Source organism: Artemia sp. Qi Xiang Cuo, chromosome 8 (assembly GCF_049724085.1).
Source record: "Artemia sp. Qi Xiang Cuo chromosome 8, ASM4972408v1, whole genome shotgun sequence".
NCBI classification, from domain to species: domain Eukaryota; kingdom Metazoa; phylum Arthropoda; class Branchiopoda; order Anostraca; family Artemiidae; genus Artemia; species Artemia sp. Qi Xiang Cuo.
In genome coordinates this window covers 8329774-8346227 of record NC_142801.1, presented here as the reverse complement: position 1 = coordinate 8346227, position 16454 = coordinate 8329774, and the positions used below count along the sequence as shown (strand labels likewise).

General features: G+C 34.2%; 1 protein-coding gene across 1 annotated transcript in view; it reads left to right on the top strand.

Annotated features, from left to right (window-relative positions):
* krz (beta-arrestin protein kurtz) overlaps nt 1-16454 on the top strand; it is an 82231-nt gene that overhangs the window by 14787 nt on the left and 50990 nt on the right. Inside the window, exons 2-4 of the mRNA XM_089093187.1 lie at nt 448-478; nt 4890-4950; nt 11247-11437. Coding sequence (XP_088949313.1) covers nt 448-478; nt 4890-4950; nt 11247-11437 — 283 coding nt within the window. The remainder of the gene's footprint in view (nt 1-447; nt 479-4889; nt 4951-11246; nt 11438-16454) is intronic.

The window sequence follows — 16454 nt, the reverse complement described above, 5'->3', positions numbered from 1 at the left end:
GCAGCGAACAAATTTATTTTTCGAAAATTTATTATAGTTTTCAGTATTTTTTTCGTCTTGGTTATTATTTAAAATATTCCTGAAAACATGGAATATTTGAAAAGCTTCCCATTTCAGTTTTTGGAAATTCGCTTCAATTCACCAGTCCAGATTTGCTTTCTTATGTCAGTGCCTAAGGTACTTTTTATGGCCATGGAGGGCTAGGGGTCAGCTCCCACAAGTTTTGGAATAAAACATCGTTACGTTTTGATATATATTTCCTTATTTATTAATTTCTGTAAAAAAAATGTTTTTTCATATTTTACTATTAAAATATGATTTGGCATGTAGATTAATTTGTAAAATTGTGTTTGATTTGAATCTATTATCGAATTCATTTTTTTGTAATATTAATGATTTACTTGTTAAATTAACTGACCATTGAAACGCATTTTTAATTTATTTCAGGGTATTTAAGAAGAGCTCGCCTAACGGAAAGGTAATAGTTTTGCCCTTTATTTACTTCTGAATTGTCTTTTTAATTATTTTGATAAGTGAGGATGATTTTAAAGAACTTCTGTTTCGGTTATGTCTTTGAAACTGAATACTAAAGTAAAAAAGAAAAAAGGATAAGAACCCCCCCCCCCGCCCGAAAAAAGATCCAGTTCTTTAGAATTTTTGTTGCAAGGACTTATAGAAAACAAAAGGGTTTGCTTTTGGTCCTTGCATTTAGGACGTATTGTTATTTTTCTGAGAAAAATGATTCTTTATTTTTTTTTTGTATTTCTTATCTTTATGTCGTATTTCCTAGTTATTGTTTTCTTGTTTTCTATGTTGTATATATTAATTATCTTTTCTGTAGTCAGGCGTTTCTATTCTGTTTCTAATGAACCAAAACACGGGAGTTAGGTTTATCTACCGAAATATATTATATAAAAAATGTGTTGTAAAATTTTATTATACTCCATAAATTAGAATTTTTATATTCTGTAAAAAAAACAAGCTTTGAATAAGCGTGTGAAAAGTAGCTTTTATAATTTGTGACTAAAATTTATAAAATAGTCAAATGTAGCCGTAGACCGTAGATTTGATCCTAGTAATAACTTTAATATGAAATACTAAATTTTTGTGTGTTCTCCCTCCTCCTAAAACATGATTTGATTGATTGTATAAACATTTCTGCATTTCATATAAATTGCCTTTTTTTCTGTTTTTATGATTTAGCTTTTCCCAAACGTGGTCCACTTTTTTTGTTTACATACCTGTTTTATGCGAGTCTCTTCTTTTGTGTTTCGTTTCCTGTGTTTAAATGTGAGTTTTTCTTGCGATTAATTCTCAAGTTTTATTTCTTGATTTTTAATTTGATACAATTTCCTAGTCGTAATTACATCCGATCAAATTTGTAAGGAATAAACATTTTATTCTGAAGCTACGTCAGAAAGGCCCATTGCCTTAGTATAATAAACCATGCAAACCAGTGACGTATGGAGGGAGGAGCATTAGGGTCTGGGCCCCCTGAAATCCTAAATTTTCCTGAATTTCTGTGTACTTCTTATTCAAAGTATAAAATAAAATATTTTTTTTATTATTGCCCCTCCCCCCTAAAAAAACAATGTACGGGCCTGATGCAAAAATTAAACTGGGAATTAACACTGATTCCTGGCCCTTGGCAAGAAATTTAACAGTCACTTAACACATCACTTAACACATCACTTATACGTACTGTAACTTAGGGACCGTTCACGCTAGTGAATAAGACATAATTCGTAAAACTATCCACCCTGTACGCGAAAATCTGTGATAAAATTTGTACACGCTTCTCTCAGCGTTTTAAAAATTAATAGAAGCGAATCCTGTTTTCTGTGCTAAAAATTGTACGTGAGCTATTCGAAGCCAAGAAGTTCCCGACTTCGCGTCAAATGGGTATTTAAGAACGAAAAGAAGAAAAGTCTAATATTTTATTTTGCTAAAAATGAGTTAATGAAATAGAAAATCAATGGAAATTTGGAAGTTCTTTTTGTTGTTGTTGATATTATAAGAAAGAGAGAGTATCGACTCTGCAACTGTAGCAAAATGGTAGTTGTGCAAGCCACAACAACTTTCAACTTACTGTGACCCAGTCTGGGAAGATGAACCACTTGGTGTCAAGAGACATCGTACTTGTGGCAATAGGAGAACCAAAGATGTATCCTTCCATGACGGAGGGTCTGGAACCTGACTAACTCTTTCAGCAATAATTAGTCTTATGGAAGCCGACTTGTAAACAGGAAAATTTTTGCAGCGTTTGGAGGAATGTCATAAAGAATGCGGAAATTGGAACTATAAATTTAAAACTCTTTATATACAAATATATAAAACTGAAACTATAATTAGTTCCAATCCCAATGCATCAAAAACAAAGGTGCCTCGTATTATCCGATTAATGCATCGAAAACAAAGGATTTTCTTATTACCCTATCAAAGGTGCCACATGAACACCCCAATTTCATTTTTAAAAACGAAACTACAAAGAGAGTCCACGAGCTTCGTCTACTTGGCATTCATTTCTCCACCGATCTCTCTTCGAATAACTACCTTGATAGGATGAGAACCTTCTGCGCAAGAAAGCTCGGAGTTACTCTTCGCTGCAAAAACCTTCCATTAAGCTCGATTACCCCACTCTACACGTCCTGCATCAGACCCACAGCTGAATATGGATGCCCGCTATATGCTGATGCTCCGAAAAGGTTGTTGGCATCGCTCCAGAAGATCCAGAGTAGGGCAAGTAGGGCAGGGTGCGCCTCTGCACATGACTCGCTCCAACCTCTAAATGAAAGGTTTGATGTAGCGTCGACGGTTGTTTTCTACAAGTATATGAATTCGCCTCCCTCAGACGAGCTCTCTCGCATTGTGCTCCCTTTTGTCAAGGCAGACGCGAAGTCACACAGCTCGGTCTAATTATGTAAAGGAGGAAATGCCAAGAACCGAGACTTGAGGAGCAGCTTCATCCGTGTTGTACTTCTATCTCGAACACGGCGTACCGGGAGTACGGCGGCTTTGCTGCCGGGCCCCGGCACTCGGCACGCGGTATGCTTCTATATATAGATTCTCACTGTCGCTTGTCTTTCTTAACGCAGACAATTTGAGCCTTTTCTGGGTGTCCTGTCATCCACATGAGCCTTAAATTAGAAGTAGCTCTTTTGTAAAATTATATTTTTTTATTATGCTTTTTACTTTTACCTCGGCTTGTCTTTTGCTATTATTAAAGACATATTGCCGAGCCTTTGTTTATTTCAATTGTTCAGGTGGTGGGACAAAAAGTTCTTTTTCTTTCAACGATTTATCTAGTCCAAGTTTTAGATTTTACAAGGTATGGAAGGCATTAAGGGCCACCTTTGTTTTTTCTAATTGTTGAGGTGGTGGGACAAAAAGTTCTTCTTTTGACTTGGCTTTTCTTTTGTCATTATGAACGACATATTGCCGAACCTTTTTTTTTTAAAAAGAGTTATGGTAGGCATTGATGATCTTATCTATGTCAAAATCCCAAATCTAATCATCATAGCCATCATTTTCTATTTTGACACGTTTTGATTCTCGCTGTCCAGGTTGATTTTCATTGACTCGCTGCTCTTCATTTTCATTTTTGACTCCCTCACTTGTTCGGTGTCCTATGTCTTCTAACCGCGTGTGTATTTCCTCTTCATTTTTAACACGCTCTTATTGTCGTTTTTGCATATCTTCTAACCGCCCTTGCCTTTGCTCTTCATTTTCATTTTTGACACGTTTTTGGATTTTGATTACTTCAGACAATTTAGCAATAGCCTTTGCTTTAGCTGCCCGTATTGGTGTTGTCGTAATTGATAGTTCTGGTTATCGAATTTCACATCTTATCACGTTTGATAGTTCAGGTGTTGGTTCCAAAGAATCATCATATGTAGTAACTGCAACTGCGAATTTTCGTTTTTGGGCCTTCCAACAGACATTATATTATATAAATAACTGCTGCGTTGGAAGCTCAACAATCTTATTTATGCTTACCATATAAGAAAATTTTTGTATGATCCCAGATATGATTTCATAAGTAATGCTTATATGATGTACTAACATAAAACATTATGTCAATTATAAAAACCAAAATTAAGGCTCTTGAAGATTTTTCTCGGACTTCTGACCTATCTAGATCGTTTTTTTATGCGAAAATATCCCACTGTACCAATTTTCCAGAAAAATATCGAGCGGTTTTCGAGAAAATCCATGCATACACACATGCACACACAATTATTGCTCACATATATATATATATATATATATATATATATATATATATATATATATATATATATATATATATATATATATATATATATATATATATATATATATATATATATATATATATATATATATATATATATATATATATATATATATATATATATATATATATAATTTTATATAATTTTTAATAGTTTCATAAATGATTTTTGTTTTATTTTTTGTTAGTATATATTATACTTCTTATTAATTTTGGTATCTATACTGCTTCGACAAATACTGCGAGGAGCAGCTTAAGGCTGGCATATTGGCAAACACTGCAGCTATCTTATCGTGTTTAAGGGCCACTTTTCAAAAAAAACTTCAAACTTTTTAAGCTTTGTTTTTAAGCCTATTTTTATTCCAGACTGAGGTTTTAAAAATAGAAGGAGAATGGACACATCCGTGTGTCTTGCCAGGTTTAACTAGGATATATATGCTCATTTTTTATTTTTTTATTTTGTTAAAACGCTTTTGTTAACATTTTTTCCCTCTTCTCTTGCATTTTTTGTATTTTTATACTTTCTTGTTTTGCCTTTATTCATTCTTGTTTAATATCATGTTATATTTAAGTAAACACTGTTTTTTAATAGATTTTAATATGACATATTTTCTAGATTACGGTATATCTTGGTAAAAGAGATTTCGTGGATCATTTAAGCCATGTTGATCCTGTAGGTAAGAAAGTGGCAACTCTTGAATTATCTAATTAGTGTATTCTTGCATACTTTAGTTTGTATACGACGGTTTATTCAGGGCCGCCAAACTTTGTTTCCATTAGGGGTTTTAAGGATGAAATGCCAAACAAATTAGCCAAAAAAACAGTTTTCTTGTTAAATTAAAAAAAGTGTTTTCCTATGTTTTAAAGGAAGATTAGCTGTATGTTGTATCTATGAAATAGAAATACAATAGGGCGGTAAATGTGTTCCTTAAATATGGTGGCTATGAAGTTAGAAATAAGTTACTGAAGATTATTAATATTATCTTTTAAAAGGGGGAAGTGCCTAGCGATTTTAGGAAAACCCTAGTTAAATCTTGTATAAGGAAGGTGATAAGAGTGAGTGTAGCCTAGTTTCTGTAGGTAGCAAATTACTTAATATGAGGGTACTTTTTAGCTTAGAGATGCTGTAGATAAAGTTTAAGAGAAGAACAGTCCGGTTTTAGTATGGGTAGAGGATGTGTTGACCAAATTTACACTCTAAGGTTAATAATTGAGAAGTGCCTGAGCCCTCAAACACCATTAGTCCCCAGTTTTATAGATTATGAGCAAGCGTTCGTTTCAGCTGATATAAGAACTTTAGCGAATGTCCTATCCTTGTGCGGTATACCAGACAAATAAATTAAAGTAATTAGTGCTATGAACGAGAATAACACTGCTGCGGTTAAGGTAGAAAATGATGTTACTAGCTGGCTTCGTATTAAATGAGGAGTTAAGCAGGGTTGTGGACTATCTCCATATTTATGGCTCATTTTAATGGACTTCTGTCTTAAGGGGCACAGGAAAAGGAGTGGGAGAGTAGGGAATCCACTAGGGAAGAAAAACTATCCTGGGCTTAGATTATGCTGATGATTGAACGTTTAAATGAATGAACTTTTAAAGGTTTCGCGAGTTCAGGGAGCTAGAATAGGTTTAAGAATTGATGTTAAGAAAGCCAAGTCGCTATGGCTGGGAATACGTGAAGATGAAAAGGTGACGTTAGGTAACAAAAAGATCGATCAAGTGGATAGCTTCGTTTACCTTGGTAGTATTATTAGTAAAGATGGTGGGTGCCGTGAAGGTTTTAAAAGTAGAATAGGCGAGACTCAGAGTGTTTTTTTATTTTATTTTTTTTTTTCACAGTTGAAAAAAGTTTGAAAGAATAGAAAGACATCTTCGAACCAATATTAGAATATTGGAATCTTGAGGGATGACAGGGGTCAAATATGGTTCTGAAGTATGGGTGCTCCGGAATACGGAGTAAGATTGGCTAGATGTTTTCCAGGGAAATAGTCGACTGTTTGTTTTGGGTACCTGACTGACTGACCGTATTTCAAACAGTAGGCCGTACGAAAAGTGTTTCAATTTCACTTTCTACGAGAGAAAGGTTGAGATTGCTTGGGCACGCTTTGTGGAAGAAGGATGAGAGATTGCCAAATATTGTCCTTTTTGGCCAACCTTCTAAGGCTAAATGGAACGCAGGTCGTCTACGGTCGGGGTGGAGGATGTCGTAAGGAAATATTTAAGGGAAATGGGAACTTCTTTGGAGGGTATATAGAGGGAGGCTGTGAATAGACTGGGATGGAGGCGGAGTATGCCTAGCTGTGTTGGCCTCAGGTTGCTCTGTGCCGCGGTGAGTTGTTAGTAGTCGAAGTAATAATAGTTTTAATAGTTTTAGTCATAAATAGTCAGGCCACGGAAAATGTCTAATTGAGTAGGTCTGTTGGATAAACTCTTTGAATACCTGTTTCCTGGACCTTACCTAATATTTTGAATTGTAGTCTTTGAACTGAGTATTTCATCTTCTTCTTTCGTTTTAGATGTTAGACAATCCAGGGATGGAACTAGACCTGTCGGGGGCCTCGGACAAGAATGACATTTGGTGCTCCCCGGTCAACAAACCCATTAATATAGATATCAAATTATGACTATTTCACATCTTTAAAGAATGTATTCATTTGTTAAATATACAATAAGGTTCAAGAAACACTCTAAGATTCCATGTAATAATATTTTGTTGGTGACAAAGTACACATATAATTTGGATTGTATACAACTAATCTTTTGCGTGCTTTTCTCGAAGCAAATGTTTGTATAATGTCTTCATATGAAAGCTCTCAGGTTGTATAATGTTCTTTGTGGATTATAATCAAGTTCATCAACCGCTGCTTGGCGTTTTCAATTAACCTTAATTTGCGTGAAGCTTCTTTCGTTAGAAGAAACTTATACATGCATAAATAAATACATCTTCAAGGCAAATAGTGGCGCGTTCCAGAGATTGAAAATTAGGGATAGAATTTAATTTGACCACATCAAAAAGTGCTTTACGAGCCGGCGTCCCCTACGAACCAGTGCCCACCTGAACAATGGAAAGGTCTGTTTAATGTAGTTTTTTTCATTTTGGGAGTTTCCTCGTAGCACTAAGTAGCCAAATGAATGTAGGTTTAAACACGGTTAACGGAAAATTCAGCAGCAAAACTAATATTTTATTAATCAAAGAAGGAAAAGTCCCCCTTTAAAGAAATTTTCTGACATAATTGTTTTTGCTGCATGGCACAGGCCCCTTCTCTGGGAGGAATGGTGCGAGGGATCGGCACAGAGTGACTCTTGGATCTTCTCTAGATCCGACCCTGAAATAATGGAAAGGTCTGCGCAAAAACTGTAGTTTTTTATGTTTGCAGTTTCCTCGTAGCACTAAGCAGCCAACCTAGCCGCAAACCCTGCTCAGATTTTCTCACTTTAATCCCTTCCATTAATTTGTTACTTTGTTTAGCTTATTCTTAGCCCATCCGAGGGCTGTCTGCTTTTTGTTTGACCCCAGCTGAATTGGTTTTTCAGCCCTATTTTTTTGGTAGCCTACCTTGGTTCATCTGTAAGACATGGCCTAATTTTCTTCATGTTTAACTGGCCAATTAAGAAGCTTTATATGTGTTAGCATCTCAGAGACGATTTATATTAAATTTTTGGATTCTAGATTAAACTATGTAATAAATTAAATATTATCCAGATTATAAAATTCAGGATTAAATTATATTGAATGTTTAAATTACAGCCTAAATGTACTATTTAATTTAATTACCTACATGAGCTGAAACTACGTGAAATAATCAATTAACTAAACCGTTAATTAATCATTTTCCAAATTTTATTTTTAATTAAAATTTTGAAACTATATTAATTGTAAACTACTGTTCATCATAATTCTTGATTCCATCATTTAAATCAATTTATATGTAACACATATTTATGCTCTGTACATATATTTTTGTTTATTACATCAAGTGATTGGAAAATTCATTATATCCAACATCATTTGAGGCTTCATTGATTTTTTCGAAAATTAGTTTATTTTTAAATATGTACAATCAGTCATGTTTGTGGAAAACAGAACTTGAAAGCATTAATTCTTCATTTCAACATTAAAATCAATAGAAACCCAGATAATTTTGACTATATTATTGCAAGTAAATATGTGGAAATTGATCATTAAGTTTTAAAATAAGGAAACTAGAAGGAAAATAAAAAGACCTGAATTAAAAAAAATAAATCATTGAATATCAGAAAATTATTGCATATCAAATTGGCCCAATTTCTATATAACCTAACGAACATAGCTAAAGAAAAGGCGGCTTGAGAGAGAAAAAAAAAAATTAAACATACATTTTTTGAACTTGAGAAACTAGGTTTACGTTTATTTTGCCAGGGTAGATGCTGTATACAGGACCAGGGATGTGTGCGGGGGAGGGGGGGGGGGTTAAGGCAGGGGTCTGCGTCCGAAAATCCTAAATTTTTGTATTTTTGTACTCTTTGTATTCAAAATTTCAAATTAAATTTGCTTTTATTATTGTTTGCTTATATTATTAAGTTTGCTTTTATTTAGTAGGGTTCTCTGGAACGCTGAATCCGATGGTGTGATTTTCATTAAGATTCTATTATTTTTAGGGGACGTTTCCCCTTTTTTTGAAAATCAGGAAATTTTCTCAGGCTCGTGATCTTGTAGAGGTAAGACAAAACTTAATGAAACTTATATACTTAAAATCAGTATAAAAAGCCGATTCTTTTGATATATCTATTGGTATCAAAATTCCATTTTTAGAGTTTTGGTTACTATTGAGCTGGGTAGCTCCTGAAAAAAAGTCCTGGGTCCGTTCTTGTGCAGGGTGCATGCCCTGCTTTTGAAAAACTGTCTAAATAGACGATCCTTATTAGCTCAGTCCGTGCAAAATCTTCTAATCAGGACTGAGCATTGATTTCTGCCGAAAAAATCACAGCATTCAGTAAGTTCTGATGTATAATTCTTTGAATTTTGGGGTAGCGAAATATAATTACAAAAGGTTGAAAACACTAGAGAGGCAGGTTTGAAAAAAAAAAAAAAATAACCGCCTGGACTTTACTATACCTAGAAATGCCCAGTTAGGTGATGTAAACCTTATCTACCCGATGGCATATTCCTTTTGGAAATAATAGAAATTCGACTACTATATAAAATGATAGTTAGGACTTATAGACGACGCTAAGAAAGTGTTTACATCATACCAAAATCTCATAAAAGAGATTCGCCCAAGATCTAACTGCTGATTCAGATAAGAGGATTTTTCTTCGGAGGGGGAGGTCAATATATGCGTTCAGTGTATTTGTAGGAGACTTTTATTAACTTAAACAAAGGTGGAAGATCGCAGAGTAGTCTTTGGGTGTATGGATCCCCTCTTCTCCATGCACAAGCATGTATGTTGGGATAATAGAATACACTTCCCCAAATTTCGATTTGTAATCGATGTCGTCGGTTATCTTTAAGGAAAAGCGGAAAATTTAGGGATAGAGGTGTTAATAGGGAGAGGGGAGTTGGCTCATAAACTTTATGCCCCTACCCTAGGTTTCGAAAATATATTTTTTGGGGTTTTTAGTTGAAAAATGCTTTATTTGTGTTTGCAAGGGAAAAAAGTAATTGAAAAAACAACAAAATTGCCTCCCCCCCAATCGATTTTGTAAAATACCTTCCCTCCTACATTTTGTTAATTAACAAACACGCACTCACATACCGTTCCTGAGAAAAATGATGGTTTTTTAAATATTCAATGTTAAAAAGGTGAAAAATGATTTAATGAGAATGAAAATTAATGTGAAGAATACTAAGTCACTAAGGCTAGGAATAAGTGAAGGTGAAAAGGTGACATTGGGTACGAAAAGATTGATCCGGTGGACAGCTTTACTTACCTTGGTAGTATTATTAGTAAAGACAGTGAGAGCGATGAAGATGTTAAAAGTAGAATAGCCAAGGCTCAGGTTTTTTTTGTTCAGTGAAAAAAGTTTGGAACAATAAGACGGTAAGTCTGTGAACCAAAATTAGACTATTCAAAGCTACAGTGACGAAAATGGTCAAATATGGTTCTGAAGCAGGGACGCTCGGAAAAGTGGATGAAGATCTGCTAGATGTTTTCCAGAGAAATCGTCTACAGATTGTTCCGGGTGCCCGACTGACTGACCATATTTCAAACAGTAAGCTGTGCGAAAAGTATGATTCAATCCCGCTTATTAGGGCTATAAATAGAAAAAAGTTGAGATGACTAGGGCACGTTCTGTTGATCAAGGATGGCAGATTGCTGAAGATTGTCCTTTTTGGCCAAATGTCTAGGGCTAAACGGAAAGCAGGTCGTCCGAGGTTGGGGTGTGGGGATGTCATAAAGAAAGATTTAAAGGAAACTTGAACTTACTGGAGGGTATAAAGAGGGAGGCTTTGAATAGATTGGGATGGAGGAGTTTGTATAACTGTGTTGGCCTCAGGCGGCTTGGTGCTGCGGTGATTTGTTAGTAGCAGTGGTTTCTATTTTTCGTGGTTGGGGGATTAATTTTGGATTAATTTCGAAGTATAATCAACTTGGTGGAAGTAATAAAAAATTTGAGAGCCATGGATAATTAGAGTAAAGCCAAGACAGATAGTCTGTGAAAAGCAAAGCTGGCATAACTTGCAATGTTATATTTTAAGATATGCAATGTTAAAAAATTTGAAAAATCATTTAATGAGAATGTTTTGATTTCTTGAAACTTCAGAAGATAGAGTAGTCTCGTGGAAAAGAAATAATCTACTTATTTTGTTAACTATAATTAGAATGTTTATTTAGTATTGTAGCGTTTTTGCCTTATTCCCAAAGATGGAGGCTAAAATAAGAATTTTTTGAAAGGTTCTAAATTCTTTTGATCAAGTGAACGATAGTTTGACGATAGGTAAATTCATACTAACTTAGTATGGATCTTGCATTGAACATTTTGTTCTATTTAGATGGCGTTGTATTGGTAGATCCCGAATATGTAAAAGATAGAGGAGTTTACGGCCATGTCTTGGCGGCTTTTCGCTACGGCCGAGAGGATTTGGACGTTTTGGGTCTGACGTTTCGAAAGGACCTTTATTTGGCCTCAGCGAAGATTTTTCCGGCTGAAACTGCACTTAAACGACCCCTGACACGTTTACAGGTATTCTATTTATGTAAAAACTAACTTTTTTTTTCAGGGTTTACTATTTGTACTTTGTTAATTTTGCTGTCAATATTTTTAATTTATCAGTTATATTTACTATAAGTGTATTAAGCTTTGTCAAGTTTTTGTTTTGTTTTTAATGTAACTTAATTTGAAGTTGTTTATTTTTTCTCTTTTTATATTTTATTTATTATTCTGACAGGACCTTTTAATCTAATTTATTCTTTTGGTCGCCTCCATCTAGTGAATGTCCCCAACCTCGACCAGCTACTGGTTTATGTTCCTTGCATTATAGTTAATATCGAAGGGACCACCATTGTCATTGACACGCCTTTAAGTTCTTGATAATAAATCATTAAGTTTTGTAACTTCACAGTTGCAAGATGTATATGTGTCTAGCTATATGTCTGTACCAAATCCAATAATTCTCAAAAAGTTGATTATACCTATATTTTATATAAAACATATATATATATATATATATATATATATATATATATATATATATATATATATATATATATATATATATATATATATATATATATATATATATATATATATATATATATATATATATATATATATATACATACTATTATATGCAATTATATTAACAATCATTGTGATAAATAAAATTATGAATTATAATATTACTATGTACAATAGTATAATAAACAATATAAAATAATATAATAAATTTAAAAATAAATGGCATAATAGGTATATATAATGAACTAAATATGGGTGATTGTAACCCTCAAAGTTTTTGCGAACTGATGCCTTTATTAATTCGCTAGATTTGGTATACTCTCAAGAATAAATAAAATAAAAAGATCATTTTTAGGTCATTAATTAAAGGTATATTTTAAAGATAATAAATTAAAGATATATTCAAATCTTAACCGTTAAAAATTACTACGAATGAATGCAGATTTGTTGTTTGTAGTTTGCATTTCTGTAGGTCTGTTGTTGACTGAATCCAAAAGTCGTGTATTTTATGTGGGTATAAATAACAGTATTTAACAAATTTACTTAAATTGAATACAGTTCTATATTGGGTAATCTAGACATGTGTAAGAGAGAGGTGTAGGGAAGAGTTGCTACCTCCTGGAATTTTTATGATTTACCCTATTGTTTTATTAAAAACGGGGGGGGGGGGATAAGGAAGGATTTGATCCCCATACCTTTTCCATTTATGTCCAAATGTGGCGATGGCTGATTGAAAAGTTGTGTTAGTATTTATAGTGTGTTATGGCTCATTGAATAAAAAAAAAAAAAAAAAAAAAAAATTCGTACCAACTTGCTGCTTTTGCTTCTCAAGACAAACAAGTATCGCATCCATTCATTTTATTACGCTGGTCGGGGGAAATAAACTACTTTTTTCGTCCCTCAGTTTCTGAAGTTTTTGGTTTTATATCATCAATCTGCTCCTCTAGCCAGCTCCAAAGTCGCCATATGCTAAATAAAGGTTTCTATCTGACAACTCTGTTGAACCATATCGACCTTACCATCTACCATGGAAATGTTCGTTTAGCTACTTACAAATAAGTTATTTACAACAAACAGTTGTTTAGAAAAATGTGGACGAGCTTCATTCTGCATAAAATATTGCATTTAGATTTAGATAGTTTTTTAGGAAATTAGGAAATTTTTTTTTAATCGACAGTGTATAGAAATTTACAAAAAATACCAGATATTTTGCTCACATATACAGTGACCGTCATCAGTAGTAAAACTTTTACTACTGATGAGGGTCACTGTATGTGTGACTGAAATATCTGGCATTTTTTGTAAATTTCTATACACTGTCTATTAAAAAGGATTTTATCCCTATTTTGAACTTTTATTTTTATAAGGTTTTTATAAAAAGCGATGTTGTATAAACTCAATGAAGGCTCATTCAATTGGAAATTGAAAGGGCTGGTGCCCTTTATAATAGTTAAAAGTGATTGAAGGGCAACTAACCCCCCTCCCACGCTCACCATTTTCCAAAACACATCCAATCAATATTTTAAGATATCCATTTGGTTCGACGTAGTTGAAAGTTCTGGAAATTAGGTCTTTTAGGATGATAACCCCCTAGAGCCCTAAATGCAAGGGTTTTAAGTTATGCCCTGAGGGCATATAAGGTTTATATAGGAAGTTGTTGTAGAAATTGCAAAAAGGGCTCATTTGATTGGAAATTGAAATTTCCCTTTTTAATAGTCAAAAGTGAGTGGAAAGTAATTACCCCCCCCCCCCTCTCACGCCCACCATTTCCCCAAACACATCCAATAAAAATTTTTAGATAGTCATTTTATTCAATGTAGTAGAAAGTTTGTGAATTAGGTCTTTAAGGATGAATACCCCTCCCCCCCCCACAGCCCTCAGGGCAAGAGTTGTAAATTATGCCCTGAGGGCATATAAGGTTTTTACAAAAAGCGATGTTTTAGAAACTTTAAAAAAGGCTCATTCAATTGGAAATTGAAAGGGCTGGTGCCCTTTTTAATAGTCGAAAGTGATGGAAGGGCAACTAACCCCCGTCTCACGCCCACCATTTTCCCAGACACATCCAATAAAAATTTTGAGATATCCATTTTCTTCAACGTAGTTGAAAGTTCTGGAAATTAGGTCTTTTAGGATAATAACCCCCTCAGAGCCTTCAGTGCAAGGGTTGTAAGTTATGCCTGGGGGCATATAAGGCTTATATAGAAAGTTGTTGTAGAAATTTGAAAAAGGGCTCATTTGATTTGAAATTGAAGTTGCCCTTTTTAATAGTTTGAAGTGAGTGGAGAGGAATTAACCCCCCTCTCACGCTCACCATTTCCCCAAAAACATTCAATCAAAGTTTAGAGATATCCATTTTGTTCAACGTAGTTGAAAGTTTTCGAAATTAGGTATTTAAGGATGGCAAACCCCCCAGAGCCCCCAGGGCAAAGGTTTTAAGTTATTCCCTGGGGGCATATAAGGTTTTTATAGATAGAGTTGTCGTAAAAACTTCAAAAGGGGCTCACTCAATGGGAAATTGAGAAGGCTAGTGCTCTTTTTAAATTTCGAAAATGATTGGAGGGTAACTAACCCTCCTCTTACGCCCACCATTCCCCCAAACACATTCAATCAACATTTTCAGATAGCCATTTTGTTTAACGTAGTAGAAAGTTCTGGAAATTAAGTCTTGGAGGATGACAACCCCCTCCCCAGCCCTCAGGGCAAGGGTTGTAAGTTATGCCCTTGGGGGCATATAAGGTTTTTATTGAAAGCGTTGTCGTAGAAACCTCACAAGGGATTATTTGATTGGAAACTGAAAGGGGTAGTGCATTTTTTTATTGTTGAAAGTGATTGGAGAGCGACTACCGCCCCTCTCACGCCCACCATTTACCCAAACACATCCAATCAAAATTTTTAGATAGCCATTTTGTTTAACATAGTTGAAAGTTCTGGAAAATAGGTCTTAGAGGATGACAACTACCCTAACAGCCCTTAGGGTAAGGGTTGTAATTTATGCCCTGGGGGTATATAAGGTGTTTATAGAAAGCGTTGTCGTAGAAAATCAAAAAAGGGATCATTCAATATGGAATTGAAAGGCATTGAGCCCTTTTCAATATTCGAAAGGGATTGGGAGTCTTGACATTTTTATAGAGAAGATCGATGTAGATACAATGTATTATTTTTTTGTTGTTGTTCTTTGGACCAGGGCCCTTCGTATCGATGGGGTCGTCGTGTGAACTTCGAAAAGGGCTTATTCGATTGTAAATAGAAAGGGCTGATGCCCTTTTCAATAGTCGAAAGTGTTTGGAGGGCAACTACTCCCCCTCCCCTGCCCACCCTCCAATTTGCCCATTATGTTTAAACACTAAATGTTGCCTTAAGATTAAATCAAAATGCACTGTGTTAATACTAATTCCCAATAAGGCATCTCAACAGTATCCCAAAATGACTGAGGGTATTATGTTCAAACTTTCGGGGCTAATTCTGCTCTTAAAACTTAACCAAATCAAAATAGCGTAAGTGTGTCCAAGCTATCAAAGTAAGTAAACAGATTTTTTGGCGAATGGTATCAAGTTTTTATTTCAGGTCAACTAGAGGAGGTATGAAACTAAATTAAACACTACTATTTGTGTCCAGATTTTTAAAAGGGTGTATGTTGTTAAAAAGTGCCAAAAAATTTTCTCTAGCATACAAATAGCAGGCCAAAATATAAAGTCTTAAAAAAAGAAAGAATTTAATGTGCTATTTTATTTTTCCCTGAAAATACTTAAATAGAAAACGAACAGAAATTAATTAAAAAAAAAAAATTCCAAAAAATAATTTTTTCAAAGAATAGTAAATAACACTGTTAAAAAAAAAATGAGCAGAAATAAAATCAAACAATCTACCAAGCGTGAAACTACTACAAATCAGCATTGGTAAATAAATGAAACCCAAAACGAACAGAAATTACAATAAATAACCGAGTCAAATTCAAAACGAGCAAAAATTAACACAAGTTGGGCGCAAAACCCTTATGCCTTCCCAAGGCCAAAACTAAATTTTCACTTTACTGAAAAAAAAAATACAAATGAATCTGCATTGTCAGTTTAATATACATATACTGATATTTAGTAATCAAAATGTTACATCCTTCAGTTTCAGTTACATCCTTCAGTTATATCTTTCGGTTGTGGCTTGGAGTAAATCTCCTTCAAACGACTCCAAAGAAAAGAAAGGTGCAAGTTATTAAATAAGGGTTTCTAGCTGACAAGTAGAACATTTCGAACCTGTGGGTTTCTAGTTGAACTAGAACATGTGGTTAATGTTGAACCACATCGACCTAACCATCTACCAAGAAAAATTCGTTAAGCTGTTTACGAACAACGTTAGAAAAATGTTGAGGAGCTTCATTCTGCACAAAAATAAAGTCTTCAATGTTCTCTTAGATATTGACAATTATCTGAATTTGATCGTTCAGTACGTTGAGGCATCTTTCTGGATTGATGGTATAGTGAAAAATGAAAAGCCTTATTCTGCTATCTAAAGTCATTCTATTGTTTTC